The sequence below is a fragment of the Anguilla anguilla genome, chromosome 17 (genome assembly GCF_013347855.1).
Source record: "Anguilla anguilla isolate fAngAng1 chromosome 17, fAngAng1.pri, whole genome shotgun sequence".
NCBI classification, from domain to species: domain Eukaryota; kingdom Metazoa; phylum Chordata; class Actinopteri; order Anguilliformes; family Anguillidae; genus Anguilla; species Anguilla anguilla.
Genome location: NC_049217.1, coordinates 29,208,888 through 29,229,018, shown reverse-complemented (window position 1 = coordinate 29,229,018; position 20,131 = coordinate 29,208,888). Strand labels below are relative to the sequence as shown.

Below are 20,131 nucleotides of genomic sequence, written 5' to 3'. Positions count from 1 at the left end.
AGTTCCATTTAACTTAACTGTGTGCTCAACCGAGCGGTAGGCTACATTTTAACTTAATATGTCTTACAAGCACAGCAAATGTAGTCGGCCAAAGCACAATTTGTTACTGTTCTGCAAATAAATAATTTTTAAATTGTTTTTTCCCTCTTTGTATCCGAGTTGAAGGGTTGTGACGTAATTTATCAGCGATCTACATATTTTCAGTCTATTGAGTTGGGAAATTAACAAAGTGCACGAGAACCGGGAAGCAGTCCTGGCTGAACTTTTTTTGCAGGCTATATTCTCTCATCAAAACTATGAAACAACCTCCACCCACCTATTTCAAAGGCCACACACACACACACCTTTAACAAAATTAATCAAACGAGGTTAAAAATAAAAATCCATATATTCATACTTTTTGTACATTTTTTGCAGTCATTGAGTGGAATGTCTTTTGTTGCATGACATTGCACAACAGTATTTTACAATTAATTTACAAACGTTTTGTGATGAAACAAACTGTTAAAATGACAGTAAACAGACTGGACATAAAGGTGTTTCAGACACTGTCTCGCTCTACTTTGGACACGTACCACCTTGAATAACAAACGATTTCCTGTCTGTGCAGACAGGCTGTACAATCTCAGGATCAAAATGTACCAAGATTATTTCAGCTTTCACAGTTCTGAAAAGATCAAGATGTCAAAAATGAAAAGCCCTCCAGTTGTCTCTGAAAATAGCCTTCCATGCAAGAACCCAAGACCTGAACATGAAAAAAAAGAAAAAAGTGCATCATATTTTAATTCAGTGCAATGTCCCTGTTGACACAAACGAGAGAGGGAGAAGAGAACTAAATGGGTTTGAGAGAAAAAAACCTGAAATGGAGTATGCTTACAAGTATCATAATAGCTAAACAGATGTGCTACAGGTCTTCCACAAACATTTACAGTTTGAAGTTACTGCACATGTGACACACTTAGAATATATGTGTGTGACAACAGGAAATAGTAAATATGTGTGTGACAACAGGAAATAGTAAATATGTGTGTGACAACAGGAAATTTGTGTTTGGCAACAAGAAATATGAGTGCGGCAACAGGAAATATGTGTGTGCCAACAGGAAATAGGAAATCTGTGTTTGACAACAGGAAATAGGAAATATGTGTGTGGAAACAGGAAATTTGTGTGTGACAACAGGAAATATGTGCGTGGCAACAGGAAATATGTGCGTGGCAACAGGAAATATGTGTGTGACAACAGGAAATATGTGTGTGGCAACAGGAAATATGTGTGTGACAACAGGAAATATGTGTGTGACAACAGGAAATATGTGTGTGGCAACAGGAAATATGTGTGTGACAACAGGAAATATGTGCGTGGCAACAGGAAATATGTGTGTGACAACAGGAAATATGTGCGTGGCAACAGGAAATATGTGCGTGGCAACAGGATATATGTGCGTGGCAACAGGAAATATGTGTGTGGCTGTAGGAAACAGTATTTCCTTGTGGGAAATAGTGGCTTGAACCTTCAGGCATGAAATCAGATGTGTTCTTTGGATTCCGCTGTCGCACACAGGGATCTCTGGCTAATCCTGCTCAACACGAGACCTGACACTGTGGCTTTTCTTCATCCATTTCCCTGTTACAGTACAGCGACTGATCTGTGGTCTCGAGGCTGAGTCTTCACGTGACCGAAGACCGAAGGGTGTGTTGCAATTCGTCCGTGATATTCCCACAGATGGTTTTTTTTTTTTTTTTTTTTTGCGTTTGAGAGTCTCAGGGACGTGTCCCGCAGAAGCTGAGTAAGGGTAGGCAGACTTGCGAGCAGGTAGCGTCGGGGGGGAGGAGGGGGGGGCCAGGAGTCTGCTCTAACGGGTCTGTGCGGAGCCCCCACTCAGAGCCGTCAGGCCTGGTGCACACAGACACCTCACACCTGCACAGAACCAGGACAGGGACAGGGGTCAGTAAAACACACACACACACACGTACGCAAACACACAAACACACACACACACACGTATGCAAACACACAAACACACACACATATGCACGCACGCACACGCACGCACACGCACACACACACACACGTACGCACACGTACGCAAACATGCACACTCACACACACACGTACGCAAACACACAAAACACACACATATGCACGCACGCACCCAGGCACACACACACACACCACGTACGCAAACACACACACGCATGCACGCACGCACGCACATGTATGCACACACGTACGCGCACACACACATAAACACACACACACACACACAATCACACACATACACGCACACATGCGCACACACATAATTGTGTTCCCTCTTAGCAATTTAAAAGACACTGACGAAGCGAAACAATGTTTACATGTTCATTACTTGGCAATTGAGAGACGAGAGGCAAGCAGAAGCGACACAAGGCTGGACTCTATGCCACATTACCTGGTGACACTCTGGAGCACCTTCTTCTCGTCCTGGTCCAAGCACACAGCGAAGGTGGTGCTGCTGGCGCTGCTCACCTGTACGTGGTCCACTTTCACCTCGGTGGTGGACAGGTGCTGAAGCAGAAAGATTGAATTTAAAAATGACATTTCTTTAATTGTACGTATTTCTCTGTAAATTCCTTCTGTCGGTTCGGTCCATACATGTAAACATGAATACTGAAGACAATACCCAATACTAACATACAGAGAATGCAAAATAAATAAATAAATAAATAAAAAATATGATTACAACTTACTAATACAGTAATACATTAATTATTACTGCCAGTAAGACTGAATTTAAAATAGTTTTAAAATGTAGTTTAAAATACACAGAAATGACTAAATTCTTGAATAAATGAGAATAGCATCCAATTCTGGAATTAAAATAACAACAATTATTATTATTATCCTGTCCCAGCCACACTGAACGCATTTCATTTAGGGTGACCCCGGTCTGATTCCAGCATCTCTCTCTCACCTGGTTGTACCCCATTTTGGATTTGGAGTTTTGCCTCTTCCGTACCTCGGTTACGGCCATCTGCAGCCGCTCTGTATTTGAGCCTAAGAACAAACCCAAAAACACACCGTAGACTGAACACACACAGTAAACTGAACACACACAGTAGACTGAACACACACAGTAAACTGAACACACACAGTAGACTGAACACACACAGTAAACTGAACACACACAGTAGACTGAACACACACAGTAAACTGAACACACACCGTAAACTGAACACACACAGTAGACTGAACACACACAGTAAACTGAACACACACAGTAGACTGAACACACACAGTAAACTGAACACACACCATAGACTGAACACACACAGTAAACTGAACACACACAGTAGACTGAACACACACAGTAAACTGAACACACACCATAGACTGAACACACACAGTAAACTGAACACACACAGTAAACTGAAGCCATGTTACGGGATGAAGAACGGTATCGCGATACGTAACATACATTACGACAACATTACAAAATAGTCGCATTACAGGACAAGACTATGTAGCTGTTGCTTTGGCAACACTGCTTGTCATGGCAACAAAGCACCTTGAAGTTGAAAAAAATTGACTTTGCCTGCTGCTTCATGTATGAATCAGTCGCTGTTTCTCGGTGAAATCTGACAGACATGTGATGTGGTTTCGCTCACACACCCTGATCCTCCAGGCTCTTGCAGGCTTTGCTCAGGTTAATGGAGGTGCACACTACATCGGCTTGGGTCCACCGGCTCCTCCTACTCACGGTGACCTAAAGACGCAAGAAGATGGGAACATGACCTATGACCTTCGTCGGGAACATGACCTATGACCTTCGTGTAGCAGCCCAGCGCCATGCTTGTTTGCGTTGTTTATTTTTATTTTTAAAAGAACATAAGAATACATAATGATGAGAGCAGGTCATTCAGCCCATCTAGGCCCATCATTTACCAACACAATGGAGGGTACCCACTGTTGATGACGTCCCTGGAGCCTGATAACCTGTTCTGATCACCCTGTCTTTAAGCTCTGACGAAGGAGTTAATCTCTGAGACGCGTTAGCATTAGTGCCTTCTGGTTAAATCAGCGCTTTTGAAAGGGAGCTACTGTCCGAACCCTCTTTTTCTAAGCATCCAGCTTGGAAGCTTGGAATTTAACATCACAAGGGCGCCTGTCTCTGCTACATGATGTGACCAGCTGTTCCAGGCACGACAGTTCTACTGGCAAAAAAAATAATATTTGCTGATATCATTGCGTTGATTTATCTGCAGCTAATTTCCAACTAATGCACCCCCCCCCCTCCCCCCGTTCTCCTTAGAGAACTCCACCTGAAAGCTTTTCTATGGTTGAAAAATCTCTTTTTATGAATTTAAAAACCTCACATCCCCCCGAGTCTCCTTTTCCTGAGTCAGAATAGAAGCTGAGCATCTTTAAGGTAGTGCTGCCCCAGCGAGCCCGTCCACGAACCTGGTTGTAAAGGATCTCCAGCGTTAACGGGACAGCCTCCCGATCTCCGACAACCCCGAAGCGCTTGCTGGCTGCACCTGGGGGTGGGGGTGGGGGTGGGGGTGGGGGTGGGGGTTACATTGCACATTAAATTCAGCTTCAGCCATTTTGCAGATGTTCTTGTGCAGAGGGAGCAGATGGGGGGGGGGGGGGGGTGGGGGGGGGGCTCGTGTTGTGGGTCAGAGGGGGCAGCGGCGGTAGAGGGAGCTTGTGGTGTGGGACGGGGGGGGGACGGGGGGGGGGGGAGACTCACCTGCGGCTTTAATGGCTCGGGTCCCAGCAGTGTGGCCCAGCTCCAGCGAGTGAACGAACACCTCCGTCCGCCTCTCACCCCCCGCCAGGGTCAGCTGCACATTACATTACAGGAATCAGCAGACGCTCTTATCCAGAGCGACTTACACAGTAGCATTTTACACTGCAGCCACGTATACAGCTGGATATACACTGAAGCAATGCAGGTTAAGCACCTCGGTCAAGGGTACAACGGCAGTGCCCTACTCGGGAATCGAACCTGCAACCTTTAGGTTACAAGACCCATTTACTACACTATCCTTACCCATTATACTACACTGCCGCCCTATTCCAGACCAATCACACACACACACACACACACACACACACACAGTGAACTAGAAGACTTTTACACATTACACAGTGCAAATACATCACCTGCACATCGTGATACAGCATAAGGTTGAGCCTAATTGGAAAAATAGCCCGACCCTGGCCTTAATCTTTATTGGCCCTGTGTTTACTAGCCCTGTGTTTGATACCGCTGTGTTCAGTAGCCCTGTGTTTGATACCACTGTGTTCAGTAGGTCTGTGTTTGATACCACTGTGTTCAGTAGGACTGTGTTTGATACCACTGTGTTCAGTAGGTCTGTGTTTGATACCACTGTGTTCAGTAGGCCTGTGTTTGATACCACTGTGTTCAGTAGGCCTGTGTTTGATACAGCTGTGTTCAGTAGACCTGTGTTTGATACCACTGTGTTCAGTAGGACTGTGTTTGATACCACAGTGTTCAGTAGCCTGTTTGACACCACTGTGTTCAGTAAGCCTGTGTTTGGGTTGAAATCAGGCCCCACCTCAGCCTGGTAAAGCTGCACCAGAATGGGTTGTTTTCCCTGGCGACAGTAGTGCAGAAGCAGGTCTGCAAATATGGGGAGTGGCTCCCTGGAGCTGCTGTGCACGTCTGTCTCTGCTTTGGGGGTTTGCTGGAAAACACAACATCCATTAAATAAAACGTCAATATGCAGTTCGGTGGAAAGTTCAGTTCATACGATCAGGAGCTTCCACAGTTTCTGCGGTGGTTTTTTTAAAGGGCTTCACAAACATACCGTAAGCGGGTTGCACTCTTGCCCTTGGAAAGCCGCAGAAGGGTTCACAGGCGTTTTAGATTTTAAATCGATCACTAAGTGCTCCGTAACAACAAAACAGACTGCACGCCCCGCAGCTTTCCAAGGACGAGCGGGAACGCCGCTCATGTCCGAGCGTTCGGATTGAAAACACGGAGCCAGACTTTTTTTTTTTTTTAAAAAAAAGCTTGTTTTTTTTTTTGTGTTCGGTCAAAGTGTGGGAGAGGGTGCTGAGGCATACCTGGCACAGGACCCCCACAGGCAGGTCGAGGAACGAGAGCACGTTGCGCTCGTACCAGGGGTCCAGCGTTCCCAAGAACTGCGCGATGTCGTTAGTGATGTCATCAACGCCGGGCGTGGCTACGTCCTGTGGGCAAAGGGTGTCAGGGGATGTACTCCAAAATAATTTAAGAAGGCATTTTTTTAAAAAAACCACTACCCTTATTTTCATCTTGCGTTCTTTGAAAAGTTCCCAAAGAACATATTTAAGTCATCCTGCCGGGAAGTATATCGTATTATATCATGTGCAGGGTTGCAATACACCTTCAAAGATGGTATGGGAGAGAAAGCACTGTACGCACCCGCCCCCCCCCCCCCCCGAAACGCTCACCGTCCTCGCTGCTGCTCTCGGGGGGCTCTCCGGCTGCTTTTCGGGGGTGCCGGGACCCTCGGCGGGGGCGCGGCCGAACCCCCTGGCCACGGGGACGAAAAAGAGCTGAACCCGGGCGGGAAGGACGCCGTCCCGTGCCGTGAGTCGGGCGCAGGCCCTGGCGGCCTTCCCCGCGGCGCGGTCGCCCCCGAAAACCACCAGCCGCAGCGTGGAGCCGCAGCCCCGCCCCTCCTCCTCCTCCTCCTCCTCCTCCCAGCCCCGCCCCGCCCCGCCGCAGCTCAGCACGGGAATCCTCCGGCTGCAGGCCAGCCGGAGCGGGGGCGGAGCCGGGAGGAGGTGGAGGAGGGGCGGAGCCACCCCGAGCCCCGCCCCCGACCGCGCCTTCTGGCGCAGCGAGTTGGAGCGCGCGAAGCGGGCGTGGCGCTTCTCCGCGTGGCCCTTGGTCTCGGGCGAGCCCAGGCTGTTGGCGCGGGACAGGGGTCTGCCCCCGCCCCCGCCCCCGCCCCCGCCCCGTTTGCGGGACTTGAGGAGTTTGGAGAGGTGGCGTCCTAGGCGGGGGCGGGGCGGGGCGCTCCTCTCCGGCGGGCTGTCCTCCGCGTCCTCGCAGAAGTCGCTGTCCGCCCCCGACACCCCCGACCACCGCGACGGGGCGGAGCAAGAGGAGGAGGAGGCGGCGGAGGAGGTGGAGAACATGGAGTCCTTGGAGGTGGTGGAGAGGGTGGAGTCTCTGTGTCCCGCCCAAATGTCCGAAGCAGCCTCCTCCTCTATGTCCTCACCGATCTCCTGCCTCTCATCCCCGTCCTCCTCATCCTCCGCCACTTCTTCCTCCTCCTCCTTTTCCTCCTCTTCAGGCGGGGTTGGGGTGCTCGTGAGGATACCCTCCCTCTCCAGGAGGTCAGGCAGAGAGTCTGAGAAGAGGGGTGTTTAGGATGGTGTGAACTCCAGCGTAAAAACGCCACTGTACACATTATCAGTTCATAATGAGCAGATTTTATTTCCTTTATTATCCCTTTCTTTTTCCTTTCCTTGATTCTGCCAGAATCGTCAGTACATGTATAGCTTTTTTAAATTTCATAAAAAATATTTTTCAACTTTTTCAAATTAAGAAGTGAAATTAAATGAAAATAACAAAATGGTGAAAAACATGAAAATAAAGAAACAGATTAACTCAACATTAGCTCAAAACGTCAGGTTTCTGGCAACAAGGTTGCTGAAAATAACTGGTCAATTCATATTCCAACAGGGAAACAAAAGGCTGCACAACCGTGGTACAAAACTGAACACACAAGCACTGACATATAAGAGAGAACTCCTTACCAAAATTGTCGTTATCCCAGAGGTGCAGGTGAAATTTGGCAATGGGCAACGCCAGTGTCTGCAGCACCCCTGAATGTAGAGAGACAAACAATCAACAGTTGTATCATTGTGATGGCAATCAACCAATCAGAGCACTTAGGCTGGCAAAAATAATAATAATAATAATCCCCCCAAAAACCCAACAATTCTGACAAAATCTAATTATGAAGGTTGAAAATAGTGGCAATGCCTGCACTTACACCAGTGACAGTGTCAATCATGTTTAATAACTCTATAACGTAGTATGCGTGTCATATCCTTATTAACTCTATGACACAGTATGTGTGTCATATCCTTATTAACTCTATAGCACAGTATGCATGTCATATCCTTATTAACTCTATAGCACAGTATGCGTGTCATATCCTGTCTCACCGTCAGATCCCCCGCTGTCTGAGGCCTGCACCCCGATGGTCTCCCAGAGGTCCTCCAGGCCCCGCACCAGACACCCCCTGGCCTCCTCCGGCTCCTCCATGGAGGCGCAGGCCTCCAGGACCTCCGTCACTGCGCAGGAGAGCTGCTCCAGCTGCTCCGGGCTCTTTGACTGTGGAGCAAGGGAGACGGGACAGTGGCCCCCTTGAGTCTCCAGATGGACAGCCCCCCCCTAACCTGGGGCGGCAGCGTAGCATAACGGGTAAGGAGCTGCTCTTGTAACCTGAAGGTCGCAGGTTCGATTCCCGGTTAGCACGCTGCCGTTGTACCCTTGAGCAAAGGTACCTAACATGCACTGCTTCTGTACATATCCAGCAGTATAAATGTAATCTATGTAAAACAATCGAAAATAAATGCAAAAAGTTGTGTAAGTCGCTCTGGAGAACAGCGTCTGCTAAATTCCTGTAATGTAATGAAATGGCTTCCATTCCCACCACTGCCCATCTGCTGGAGGCTCCAGTTGGCAAAAGCAGTTTCTGGAGCTATATCACAGTTTAAATAAGTAGTCATTTAGACGCATGGCATCCATCGCCACAAGCATCCTCCTTGGTCACACCCCTTCCTGAGCACTCATAGAATTCTTTAAACCTATCAATGGCCATGTCCACAAGTTGTAGAATCACGTAAATATTTTTAAATGTATTCCAAAAAGTATTACATTGAAACTTATTTTCACAAATATTCAGAACAAGATGCTTCTGTCATGACATGACGATATGTTTCAGCTCCATTGTTTGCTCATTTAAAATTCTCAGGGATCTGCATATTTGATCATTGACCAGGTTATAAAGCATTTGAAATATGTACTCTTCTACAGGAGGGCGTGGCCTACCTGCAGGTTGTGGTTGCAGGGGGGAAACGGAGGGTGCTTGGAGGCGTGGCCTACCTGCAGGGCATGGTGCAGGGCGGACAGAGGGCGCTGGGGCCCGAGGCCGGCCTGGTACGCGTGTTTGATGAGGGTGATGTGGACGTCCTGCTGGGCCTGATGAAGGCCGCTCATCTGCTCAGACACGGAGAGGAACTCCTGGGGTACATCCGCTGGGTCCATCAGCAGCACCGTCCTAACCACAGAGCACACACACACACACACACACACACACACACACACACATGTACACACACACACACACACACACACACACACACACAGAAACACACATGTACACACACACACACATGCACGCATGCACACACACACACACACACACACACACACATGCACGCATGCACACACACGCACACACACATGCACGCATGCACACACGCACACACACATAAACACAAACATGCACACACACACACACACATACACACACGTGAGCACAAACAGGCATGCATACTCCCAAATATAAATGCAAAGAAGTACATGCTGGGTATCTCGGCCTGTTAAAGCACTGTTTCGAGGGGCCCCGTAGAGTTTCAGCTTGCTGGGGTGATAGTTTCTCATGGTGCTCTACTGACCCCTTACTGGCTGATTGGGACATTGCACCCATGTCTGCGTGAGCCTGACTGCGGTGCGATACATCACATGACTTGGAGGAGACCACATGCTTGTCTGTGGCCTCTCGACTTATTTACTCGACAGTAAGCTGTTTCAGACACAGCCTGGGTCTCCTGTCTTGCCTGACTCACAGGGTTTTGGAGCGGTAGCCAGCTGCGGATATGCCCTGCTCCTCCCTCACCAGTCTGTGGTATGAGATGCCTGTGGACAGGAGAGGCAGAACCAGGGAGGGTAAAACAGGGTTAGGAGTAGGACAGACTGTCATGCGTCCACACTGCTGCCAAAATGGACATGACATCAGTGATGACAACAGTAACAGCAACATTAATAATACTTTAGTTAGATAGCAACTAATGTGCAGTCAAATGTGCTTCAGAGAAATAATAAACATGATAGAGTAAAAATAATTATTTAAAAATAAACAAACAACAGTACAATAAATTGTCAATAAAAATGCAATCATAAATACCAAGAATCAAGAACAAATAAAAGCAAGATTAAAAACAAAGACAAGATTAATTAAAAGTAACCCAGATAAACTAAAAATGAACTTGTGAAAAAACTGGTGATTTCTATTTTTAGTTAGTTTTCTAAATAAATGCTAACAAAAAAAAACATCCATTCGCAGCAGCTTAGCGCTCAGTTAGCGCCCGATAAACCCCCAGCCTGTCCTACACCTGTGCTATGAACCCTGGGAACAGCAGGGAGCAGGCTGAGGGGCGGTCCTAAAAGGTCACATGGTCTGTGGGAGGGGGCGGAGCTACCTGGGGCCCTCAGCTCCAGGCGAAGGACGGTGAGCAGGTCGCGACACACCCCGCCGTACGGCTCCGGCCAGGACAGGAAGCCGCTGAACACCTCGCAGGCGTGCGCCAGCAGGGGGCAGTGCGGAGGGAGGAAAGGGGTCTGAAATCGAATGCAAAACGGCGTTTGTAAAAACATACAGCCAACTTGTGGGACTTGACCTCACACGTTGGCGAATATTAATATGTTGGCGAATGTTCTTTTCAATTTGTGAGGAAAGCGGCAGAGGATAAATGCACAGGAGCTGATGGCGGCCTGGGAAATTCCGAGAGGAGGTCCATCACGAAGATTTCTATGCGACGAAGATTTTTGTGAGATATTTTTTGTGAGAGTTAATAACAAGCATTGCTCGGAAGGCATCATGCTTGTGTGAGACCCAAGCACAACAAGCACTGCTGAGAGTCATCCGTACTCGTCGTGTGTTGCGTTCAGTGTGATTTCTGGTGCAAAATGGCTGCTGTGGCTCACCCACATAGGTGCTACTTAATGTGTGTATTTGAGATGAGCATCTCCACTGCACTGTGCTGCTATAGGATGGTACAAAGCACACCATGAACTCAATCTACTATTGTTATATACACTATTTATATTCATTTTCAAAATTTATGTTCGTCGGCCTGTCGCCTGTGCGATGTTGCGAAGCACGAAGGCGGGTTCTTACCCGCAGGAGGGCGGAGGAGAAGATGAGGGCGAGTGGAGCCACCAGCTCATACTGGCACTGGTCCTGGACCTGTGAGCAGAGGGGCACACAGCCACATTTCAGGCTGTGCACTGTAAGGGCAGAATGGAGGGGGGGGGGGGGGAACCTAGAGAATTCATGTTAAATTGTTCTGAAAACCTAGAGAATTCATGTTAAATTTATTGATGGCAAACAGTTGAAAAGGACCGATGAGAGACAACAAAGAAACAAAGAATCACTGGTCCAAGCTTATGTCACCAATAAATGATCCCTGGACCGTCCAGTGGAGAGATAAATAGGGAAGGGGGTGGTTGTGAAATGTGGAGAGACATCTGAGAACAGTGGAGATTTGTTTTTACCTCTTTGGCTCTCCTTAGGATCTGTTTCAGGAGAATGAGGAAGTTCTCTGGGTCTCTCTTCACCAGCTCTTCCAGGGTCCAATGATTCATGGAGAGGCCAGCTAAATACACACACACACACACACGCACAAGTGCGCGCACACACAGACACAGACACGTGCGTGCACACACACACGTGCGTGCACACACAAACATGCAAAAGTGCGCACACACACACACACACCACAGAAACAAAGAAAAGAACAACATTAACCTCAGAAGGAACCAGGCTTAAGGGCAACCCAGCAGCTGTTCTTGCACCATGACCGGATCACTACAATGCAGTCTGTGTGCATGCATTGTAATGTAATGTAATATAATGCATTGGGGGGGGGGGGGGGGGGGGGGGGGGGGGTCTGACACTGGCTGAGCCCCACTCCCATCTTCCTCCCAGCTTGTCTCCAGGCCCCCCACGGCCCCTGTGCACTCTACATACGCCGTGTGCCACTTACTTCCTGTCAGGCTGCGTGTGTCAGCGTCTTCACTTCCTGTCGCGTCCACGCCGCGGCGGTTAAAGAATGCGTTCGGGCACTCACGAGTAAAACACGCGAAGGCTTGACCTGGCTTCCCCCCCCCCCCCCCCGATAAACCCCCCCCCCCACAGAGGGGTAGTGTCAGGTGTGTTTATAGCAGATGTATAATCCGCGTCAATCACACAGCCCTGTACACTTCCGCTGGGGAAACAGATATGGACGGAGTGTAGCACAGTGGGTAAGGAACTGGGCTTGTAACCAAAAGGTCGTAGGTTCGATTCCCGGGTAAGGACACTGCCGTTGTACCCTTGAGCAAGGTCCTTAACCGTTACTGCTTCAGTATATATCCAGCTGTATAAATGGATACAATGTAAAAGTTGTTTAAGTCGCTCTGGATAAGAGCGTCTGCTAAATGCCTGTAATGTAATGTAGATATACGCACAATGGCCCTTATTTACGGGCCCTTCAAAAATAACTGTGATATTATTTGTACTATATCACAGCTGTTTTTGAAGGACCTTTTGAAGGAACTTCTGAAAAGCAAATGGCTGTAATTGTTAGATTACTATCATTATTTTTTTTTTGGCTATGCCCAGAAAGTGTAGAAACCACAGCATCCTACCATCCTACCACTCTGACTCAGAGTGAGTGAGAAAGCAGCTCATGCAGTAACAACAGTTCACCACTACGGACCATCGCTGTCAACCAGGGCCTGTCCAGTTCCTCTTTTGAATTAAGATGCCATTGTAAACCTCGAACGATACTTCTCGTTTCCACAGAACTGTTATCAGGGAGAGGTTTCATTCACAAGAACTTCTGCATTTCAATATTTTTCTTCAAAATTAGTGACAAAGCCTTGAAAACAATGTCTATCTAATGAGATCCATTCATTTCCATCGCCCATCTATGGCCAATGAAAATGTCATCTGTGGTTTAAATGGTGACGTGCGCATGAAGTGGAAATTCTTATGACGTCGGTGATTTTGGACAATGGCACAATTCTTTATAGTAACCAGCTGATCAACTTCTGGCGCTAAAGGTCGGGCTAGCCAAACCTACCGTTCCCAGAATGCACTGCGGAGGGGGCGGAGCTGAGATCGTGGAGGCAGCGGTTTAGGGCGTGGTGGATACGATCCTCCCTGCAAGAAGTGTGCTCCATTTTAATTCAGCTGCTGGAGAAATCACAAGACAAAAGAAAACAAGCTGTTCAGTCCATCTAGACTTGCCTCCTTCAATTCATTTTCAAAACCTTTTTTTGCCTTTAAAATTTCCCAACTGCCATTGTGTCTCATAAATGTTCCTCTCTTCTGAATGAACTGATGGGCAATGTTCTCTCTCAAAATTAGGGAGTTCCCACTTGGCCCAGTTCCCTGAGGAAAATTTTAAATTTTAAAGGCAGAAAAGTTTTGAAAAACAGACTGAAGGGGGGGGGGGGGGGGTTTATTAATATTTTTTGTAGAGAGTTCATGAGAATCTGAAAATAATAAGCAGTCATGCAGTCAGCGGTGGCACTGAAATTGCAGGCTATTCACTTGCGAAACAAAAGCATAATTTCCTCCACGTTCAGGTACAAAAAGGCATAGGACAATCTATTATCATTTTGATGTGTGAAAACCAGTGGCGATGTAAAAATAAAAGTACAGTTAAGGCCTACAATTATAGTTGCATTCGAGGCAAGGTTTTACTATTGCAACAGTTTTGTACAAATTATGAACACACTCTGATATGTTATACAAACACGAGCAACGTTTCGACGCTACTGCGTCTTCTTCAGAGTCAAAACAGCAGTGACTTGGATAGCATTCCAGATGTAGCATTTGTGAACCTTCGAGTGAGATTGTCTCAAGGGTCTTAAGTTTAGAGGGCAAACACAACAAATATGCAAATTAGGCATGTTATTTAACAGGTTTTATTTGGAGTGCACCATGGCTAATGGTCATTCCGTCACTTTCTGCTTCATTGCACTTCATTGTGCAATAAAGCCACTTTCACTGAAGACTGTGAAGAAATTGTTGCAAAATATAAATTTTCTTTTTTTTTTTTTAAGTGAGCAATCAAAAAGACTTGGCACAGCCGATTACATCATCGATGATGTCAGACGGGCTGAAGATGTGGGCAGCAGTGGAAGTCCTTGCGCCACTCGAGAGTGTCACCACCATCCCGATTTTGCATGCGCTGTGGAATTTTAGTTCTTGAATGATTCAGAGGCACAAGCTGGATTGAACAACGTGCAAAGGGGGTGTTGGGGGTGGGGGGGGGGGCTTTGTGGGGGAGTTGAGGAGGGAGGGAGCAGAACCAGTAACAGGCCTAGTCACATTTATACCAGACCTGATGTATAGATGTGTATTTGAAATACTTCTATTTAGACTTAATTTCACTCTTCAGATGCTTCAGAAGATTTGAAGCACTGACGGAGATGGAATGAATGGAAGAGTCACTTCCTTTTTTGCGGCCCACTGCAAAAATGTTTTCCCTTCCTCCTTTCATCTGGTCCTGTGACCGACCCACACTGACTCACACTGACACGAGACGGGGGAGACCAATCTAAGTCGTTGTTTTCGTCATACCCAGTGTCCAAAAGCAAAATCTGCTCAGAAACAGAAACAGAACTTCAATTCGTAGTGGAATGTCACAGCCGTTTCAATGTCGATTCATTTCTTGAAAACTTAAATATTTGGAGTGTTTTTTGATCCCCTGACCTTAATGGACGGAGTGTAGCCTAGTGGGTAAGGAACTGCACTTGTAACCGAAAGGTCGCAGGTTCGATTCCCGGGTAGGACACTGCTGTTGTACCCTTGAGCAAGGTACTTAACCGAAATTGCTTCAGTATATATCCAGCTGTATAAATGGATACAATGTAAAATGCTATGTAAAAGTTGTGTAAGTCGCTCTGGATAAGAGCGTCTGCTAAATGCCTGTAATGTAATGTTAATGCTTAATTTAAAGTTTTAAAGGTCAAAGGTGGTGATATCATACAACCCCCCCCCCCCTGCATGGGCTCTTATTTCAACTCCCCTCACCTCTGACTGGTCTGAAGAACAACAGACTGTATGCCAAACCCAGGTTAGTGCTCGAACGGCCAGAGCTCTGACTGGGGCAGATGGCATGACCTTTGACCTGTTTTCTGCCTGCTTTTCATGTGTATTTCGAATGAGGCACAGCACCATATGATTGGCTTTTGTTTTTTTATCTTTTTTTGTGGGGGGGTGTTGGGGAGGGGGGGGGGGGGCGTTGTGCATGTGAACAGGGAGGATGCCGTCATTGTTCTGCTGATGAATGGAAATAGCATGATACCTTGCCCAGCTGCGGATGGAGGATATGAAACCCTGGTTTTGCCAGTGGTCGGGGGTTTTGGGGGGGGGGGGGGGGGGGGGGGGGCATTACTGACCACCTCGGAGAAACCACTCAAAGGAAACGTGCACGCAAAGCTCAAAACATCAAATCACTGCTCAGAATGCAGCGTCACCAATACACACAGTGAATCAGATAATTCCCACAGCTAGTTAAATTCTGGGGGCATCCAACTGGTGGTGGGCGATGAGAGTTCCCACTCATCACTGTAAACACTTTGAGTGTTCAGCAAAATGCTATATAAATGCAATGATTCATTCATTCATTAATTCATTCAGTCATTCATATGCTGAGTAATATTGTGAATCATATGAAAACACTATGGATAAACATTAAGAGATATTTCAGTGGTGAAAAGTCTACAAATTTCCAGAAACAGATTCGGATATTTTTAGCCAAGCCTCAGTTGAAAAATCAAGGGCAAATACTGAGTAAAGAAATGGGACGGTATTCCGTTCCAAACTGAATGTCTTTCTTTGGCAGCCCATGGTCTCGCGAAAACTAGGGGCATTTTGCATCCGGAGTTGCACTTAATGGTGGAGGTATGTATGGCCGTGTGGGCCAATGCATGAATGGCAGTCCCTGCTTCAGGCAGTACACAGGAAGCAGGTTCAGAGAGGAGTAATAACTCTCCATTTCCTTGTGCATCTCCGCTCGTCTGTTTTTTTCCAAAATCCCTTCTTCGGCTCTGACGATACCCAACCTCATCGCAAGACGCCACTTTTCCCACATTTTTTCTACATGGTATTAATGCTACTGCTGAGGCGTCGACATGACATCCACTACTTTTCCTGCAAATATTTTCAAACATTTTCTGGTGACGCGGCACCACGCGTGTCTACCGGTAAGCCAACCGGACATCTCAGTTTCCCCCTGATCAACAGTCATGCAAATACAATCAGCATGGGGATTTCTAACAACTAACACCAGCATCTCCCAAATTGAATTTCGTTAGGTAACTTTTTATGCTTTTTACCACTTCTCATTCCCCAGTTTTCCCAATGCTCAATGGTATTTTATGAGCGCTCATTGCTGCAATCTCCACTATCTATTCGGGTGGAAGGTATGTACCCGGCTCTGAAGTACACCGTGAAGGCAGCGCTTCTTGTCGCACCACAGTCCGCATATTGGGCTGGCACAGAAACGGGCGGCAGTGTAGCATAATGGCTAAGGAGATGGTCTTGTAACCTAAAGGTCGCAGGTTCGATTCCCCGGTAGGACACTGCCGTTGTACTGTCGAGCGAGGTACTTACGGTGCTCCAGTATGTATCCAGCTGTATATCTGGACACAATGTACGTCGCTCTGGATAAGAGCGTCTGCTAAATGCCGGTAATAACGTCAGAGGGAGGCACTCATGCAGCCTAAACAGGCGGCATTCTTGGTGTCCATTCGACCAGCAGGGGTCGCTACTGTGCAATGACATCCTAGTCAACTGAAAGATTCCCATCTCTGGTCGATGTTAATGATTTGCAATTGCACTGTGGGGCGGCCGGCCGGCCGGCCATGGCTGGCTCTGGCACCTTCTGGATTAGCCACTGCGGCGCCCATTCGTGTCCCTCAGTCGCGCACGCATATATAACACAAATCAAGATCGTCACATTAGCCATTAGCCTAAAGTTACATGAAAGAATTTAGCAGCCAGGGATTCATTTGGCACAGACTCTTTAGTCTGTGTGAGGTAATGGACCCTCGACTGTATTCAGTTAGCCTCACAGCATGGTAAAGACGATGGCCTCACAGTAATATCAATTCTTTGAATTCCGACTATATTTTTTGAACTGGGACATCCCTGTGGTTTACATGGACTCTGTACCACAGCTATGGAAATATAAAACTTCTTTTTTTATTAAGTATTAATAAGCCGCATTCATTTAAAAAAAAAAAAAAAAATCTCATTCATTGATGCGGTGGGTTCCTGAACATCCTTCACTGAATGACATTTCAACAAATGCAAACGTCACAAGGAGGAAACACGGCTGGTCAGAGTGGATGAATGTGTGCTCTGGAGAGGAATTAAACAGAACTTGTTAAAGGGAACCGATTCCTCTCCAGAAGCTGCCGCAAAAAACACCCGCAAACATGTCAGATTTTACACGAAAACACTGTAATTCTTCCTCTCCCTGTCCCTCATCTTAACCTCCACCCCATGGGGCCTTGAATTGGGTCTCGGAGGGCCACGGGGTCTGGTGCCCTTCAGGTGTACTCAGCACTTAATTTATCAATTAAAAGAGCTGATTGCACTTATGTCACCTGACCTGGATTCTTAAGTCTTCATTGGTTGCTGATTTTACGGTGACAGAAGATTCTTACTGAGACTCGGCCTATTAAGCGCACGAGTAATAACGATAATGACTTATTGGCCGCTTGTGATGTAATTCATAAGCGGTGCAATGAAGCCTGAGGCTCATCTGCTGCAGCACAAGCGTATGTATGAAAGGTCCTTTTTCTGATCCTGTTTCCCAGACGACCGTAAACAGGAAGAACCCTTTCCCGACCTGCCAGGGAAACAGGTGCAGATCTATTGTCTGTGGTTCAATGGTCTCCCATGGAATGGCACCACTTCCAGCCGGCGCTCCGGGTGGGTGGGGGTTAGGTCCATCCCGCGCCCCTGCACAAGTGCCGCGAGCGTGCTGCGATGGCTCCCCGGCCAGACCTGCTGTGACTACAAGCGCACTCCTCCAGGATCATTTCTGCGCGGAGCTGCTAGACTGCCCAATGGGAGGAAGTGGCGGCTGGCTTTGCGCTATCTCTCAGAAGAATGGTTTTTTTTTAACAATGGATGTGGGTGCACAGCTGCAACGGGGTATAGAAACGAAGTTCGCAACAGCTGTCCCCACGACCGCGTTATTCCGGCAGGTCACGTCATCTGATACACTTCAATTTTCTTTGTATAACCATTTTTATAGAGACACTGTTAAAAAAAAAAGACGGTTAACGGAAAAAGAGGAAAACGTGCAACCTGCCCGGCAGTAATTAATGTGGATCTGTCAGTGGGACGTAGCCTATATATTAAGGCATGCTGCACTCTTTAAGAGTCGCACCCCTTCCCGCGGGATATGGTCGCGTCTGTTTGCACGTGAACGCACGCAGTAAGCCCAGGGTTCCTCAAAATTGGCCCTGGGCACCACTGTGTGTGTCAGATTTCATTAGGCTTACAGCCAATATTTCGATATGTTAGAGTTGTTGAAGGTGTTTGATGTCTTTAAAAATGCAGGTGCAAAACAGCTTTAAGTGTAGCCACGTATGCGACAACGTGTCGGTCCTTTCCCAGTAATTATTTTGGATATTCGTTAAAACAGAACCGTGCGAGGCTGAAATGGAGCCGTTGGACTGAATTCTAAAGCGAAATTGCTTACAGATGAATTACACTCGTGGGTTCCAGGAAAACATAAAAAGCACAACGACTATAATAGTCTCACGCTTGCGTTTGCAGCGTTTTCGATTTCGCATGTACCTGTGCAACAGATGACTGTACGAACGTAGCAAAGAAAAGTGCGCTGATGATGGATGAACTAACGGAGTTTCAGTTCAAAGGAGACAAGTCATACTTAGGGTAAACGCGAAGCTGCCCTGAAAAAGTTTTGTGCTGATTTTCATGACGGCAGTTCTGCTTTGGCCGTCGTGCACTTCAGGAACGACTCGGCACGACCGTCCCCGTTGCGCAGATCAAAAGCCCACGCGATTTAAATAATCGGAACTCGTTTCCGTTACTGTCCCGTTATCACTATAATAGCACGTCCACTTGGAACAACTGCTTCGTGCAGACGTATTTTTGGCGACTAAGTTTTCTCTTTTGTTTCATTCTCCGTGTTCAATATTCCGAGATGAGCTAAACAATTCTGTTACGATTGCACCGCACGACAGTGATAGTGCATTAATAGAAAAATAAAATGCAGAAATGATTAATGCACACATCTGCATCCAATGAGCATTGATATTAGACTGGTGTTCAAATGATTTACACGGTTCCTCTTGTGGTCACCAGGGAGAGGCAGGCTACCTATCCAGATCCCTGGGACATCAAGCATTCCTGGTTCTCGTTTCAATTGTTCTGAAGAACTTTTCGGGGTAATTAATCACACAGGAAATGTATCTGGTCAACGGTACAAAACATTGCTTGTTGTGGCTTGGATTCAGCATTTTAGAAAATTATCCGGCACTTGAGACTAACAGCATCCCAGTGAAACATCGTGTTGGTCCGAGTGTTCACCAGAGAAGTATGCTACGGTATCGCTTAAGTGCTGTGGAGCGAACAGAAAGTGGCGCTTAATTGTTACCTGAACCTCTCCTGGATGTCCCGCACACGTCGGCATCTCTTTGTGCTGTAGCCGGAAAGCTTTCTCGGTTCAATCCGGCTGCTGGCGTGCAGTGGCAGATGCGCGCGACAGCATTCCACAACCGTGCGGCTTAAACCCTCCGAACCGAGTACGTAAATCTCCCTGCGAGGTCGTGTGCGCCCGTGTAGCAAAACAGGAACTGGACTGAAGTGTGTACAAAAAGCACGGATGGAGGTTGCTGATGTGGAAAGCCAGGGGAGGGGTTTATCTTAGCGCTGACTAAACGTGAAGACAGCAGACGTATGACCTTCTAAGTAGGTCCAGTGTTGAGAATCGAACTTTAACACTTCCTTTGAGAGAGAGTATAAGCAGCAGTTGTTTTTTTTGTTTTTTTAACAAGAAGATACAAGAGAGTGAA

The 20,131-nt window shown here is 47.1% G+C and overlaps 1 protein-coding gene across 2 annotated transcripts; it reads right to left on the bottom strand.

The window, feature by feature from the left end:
* Positions 1-369: 369 nt before the first annotated feature.
* LOC118216068 (phosphoinositide 3-kinase regulatory subunit 5-like) lies at positions 370-19,852 on the bottom strand. 2 transcript variants are annotated; one of them, XM_035397080.1, is made up of 18 exons: positions 19,714-19,852; positions 13,144-13,253; positions 11,573-11,673; positions 11,196-11,264; positions 10,498-10,636; positions 9,865-9,934; positions 9,119-9,293; positions 8,176-8,344; positions 7,762-7,830; positions 6,445-7,352; positions 6,076-6,201; positions 5,565-5,693; positions 4,733-4,826; positions 4,441-4,517; positions 3,652-3,745; positions 2,954-3,036; positions 2,432-2,547; positions 370-1,917 (listed from the first exon to the last, which is right to left on the bottom strand). In XM_035397080.1, the coding sequence occupies exons 2-18, from the start codon at positions 13,241-13,243 to the stop codon at positions 1,761-1,763; spliced, it is 2,676 nt and encodes an 891-aa protein (XP_035252971.1). In that variant the 5' UTR covers positions 13,244-13,253; positions 19,714-19,852; the 3' UTR covers positions 370-1,760. The 2 variants fall into 2 exon arrangements, with proteins under 2 accessions (XP_035252971.1, XP_035252970.1); XM_035397079.1 differs by having other exon boundaries at positions 13,144-13,256; positions 19,714-19,851.
* Between the last annotated feature and the right edge of the window lie 279 nt (positions 19,853-20,131).

Excerpts from the sequence above, each read along its gene's own strand:
- LOC118216068 (XM_035397080.1), bottom strand. The coding sequence starts at position 13,243 with ATGGAGCACACTTCTTGCAGGGAGGATCGTATCCACCACGCCCTAAAC. Across the intron at positions 11,674-13,143 it reads CGCAGTGCATTCTGGGAACG|CTGGCCTCTCCATGAATCAT; the intron begins GTAGGTTTGGCT and ends GTGTGTATTTAG. Across the intron at positions 4,518-4,732 it reads CCGAGCCATTAAAGCCGCAG|GTGCAGCCAGCAAGCGCTTC; the intron begins GTGAGTCTCCCC and ends CCCCACCCCCAG.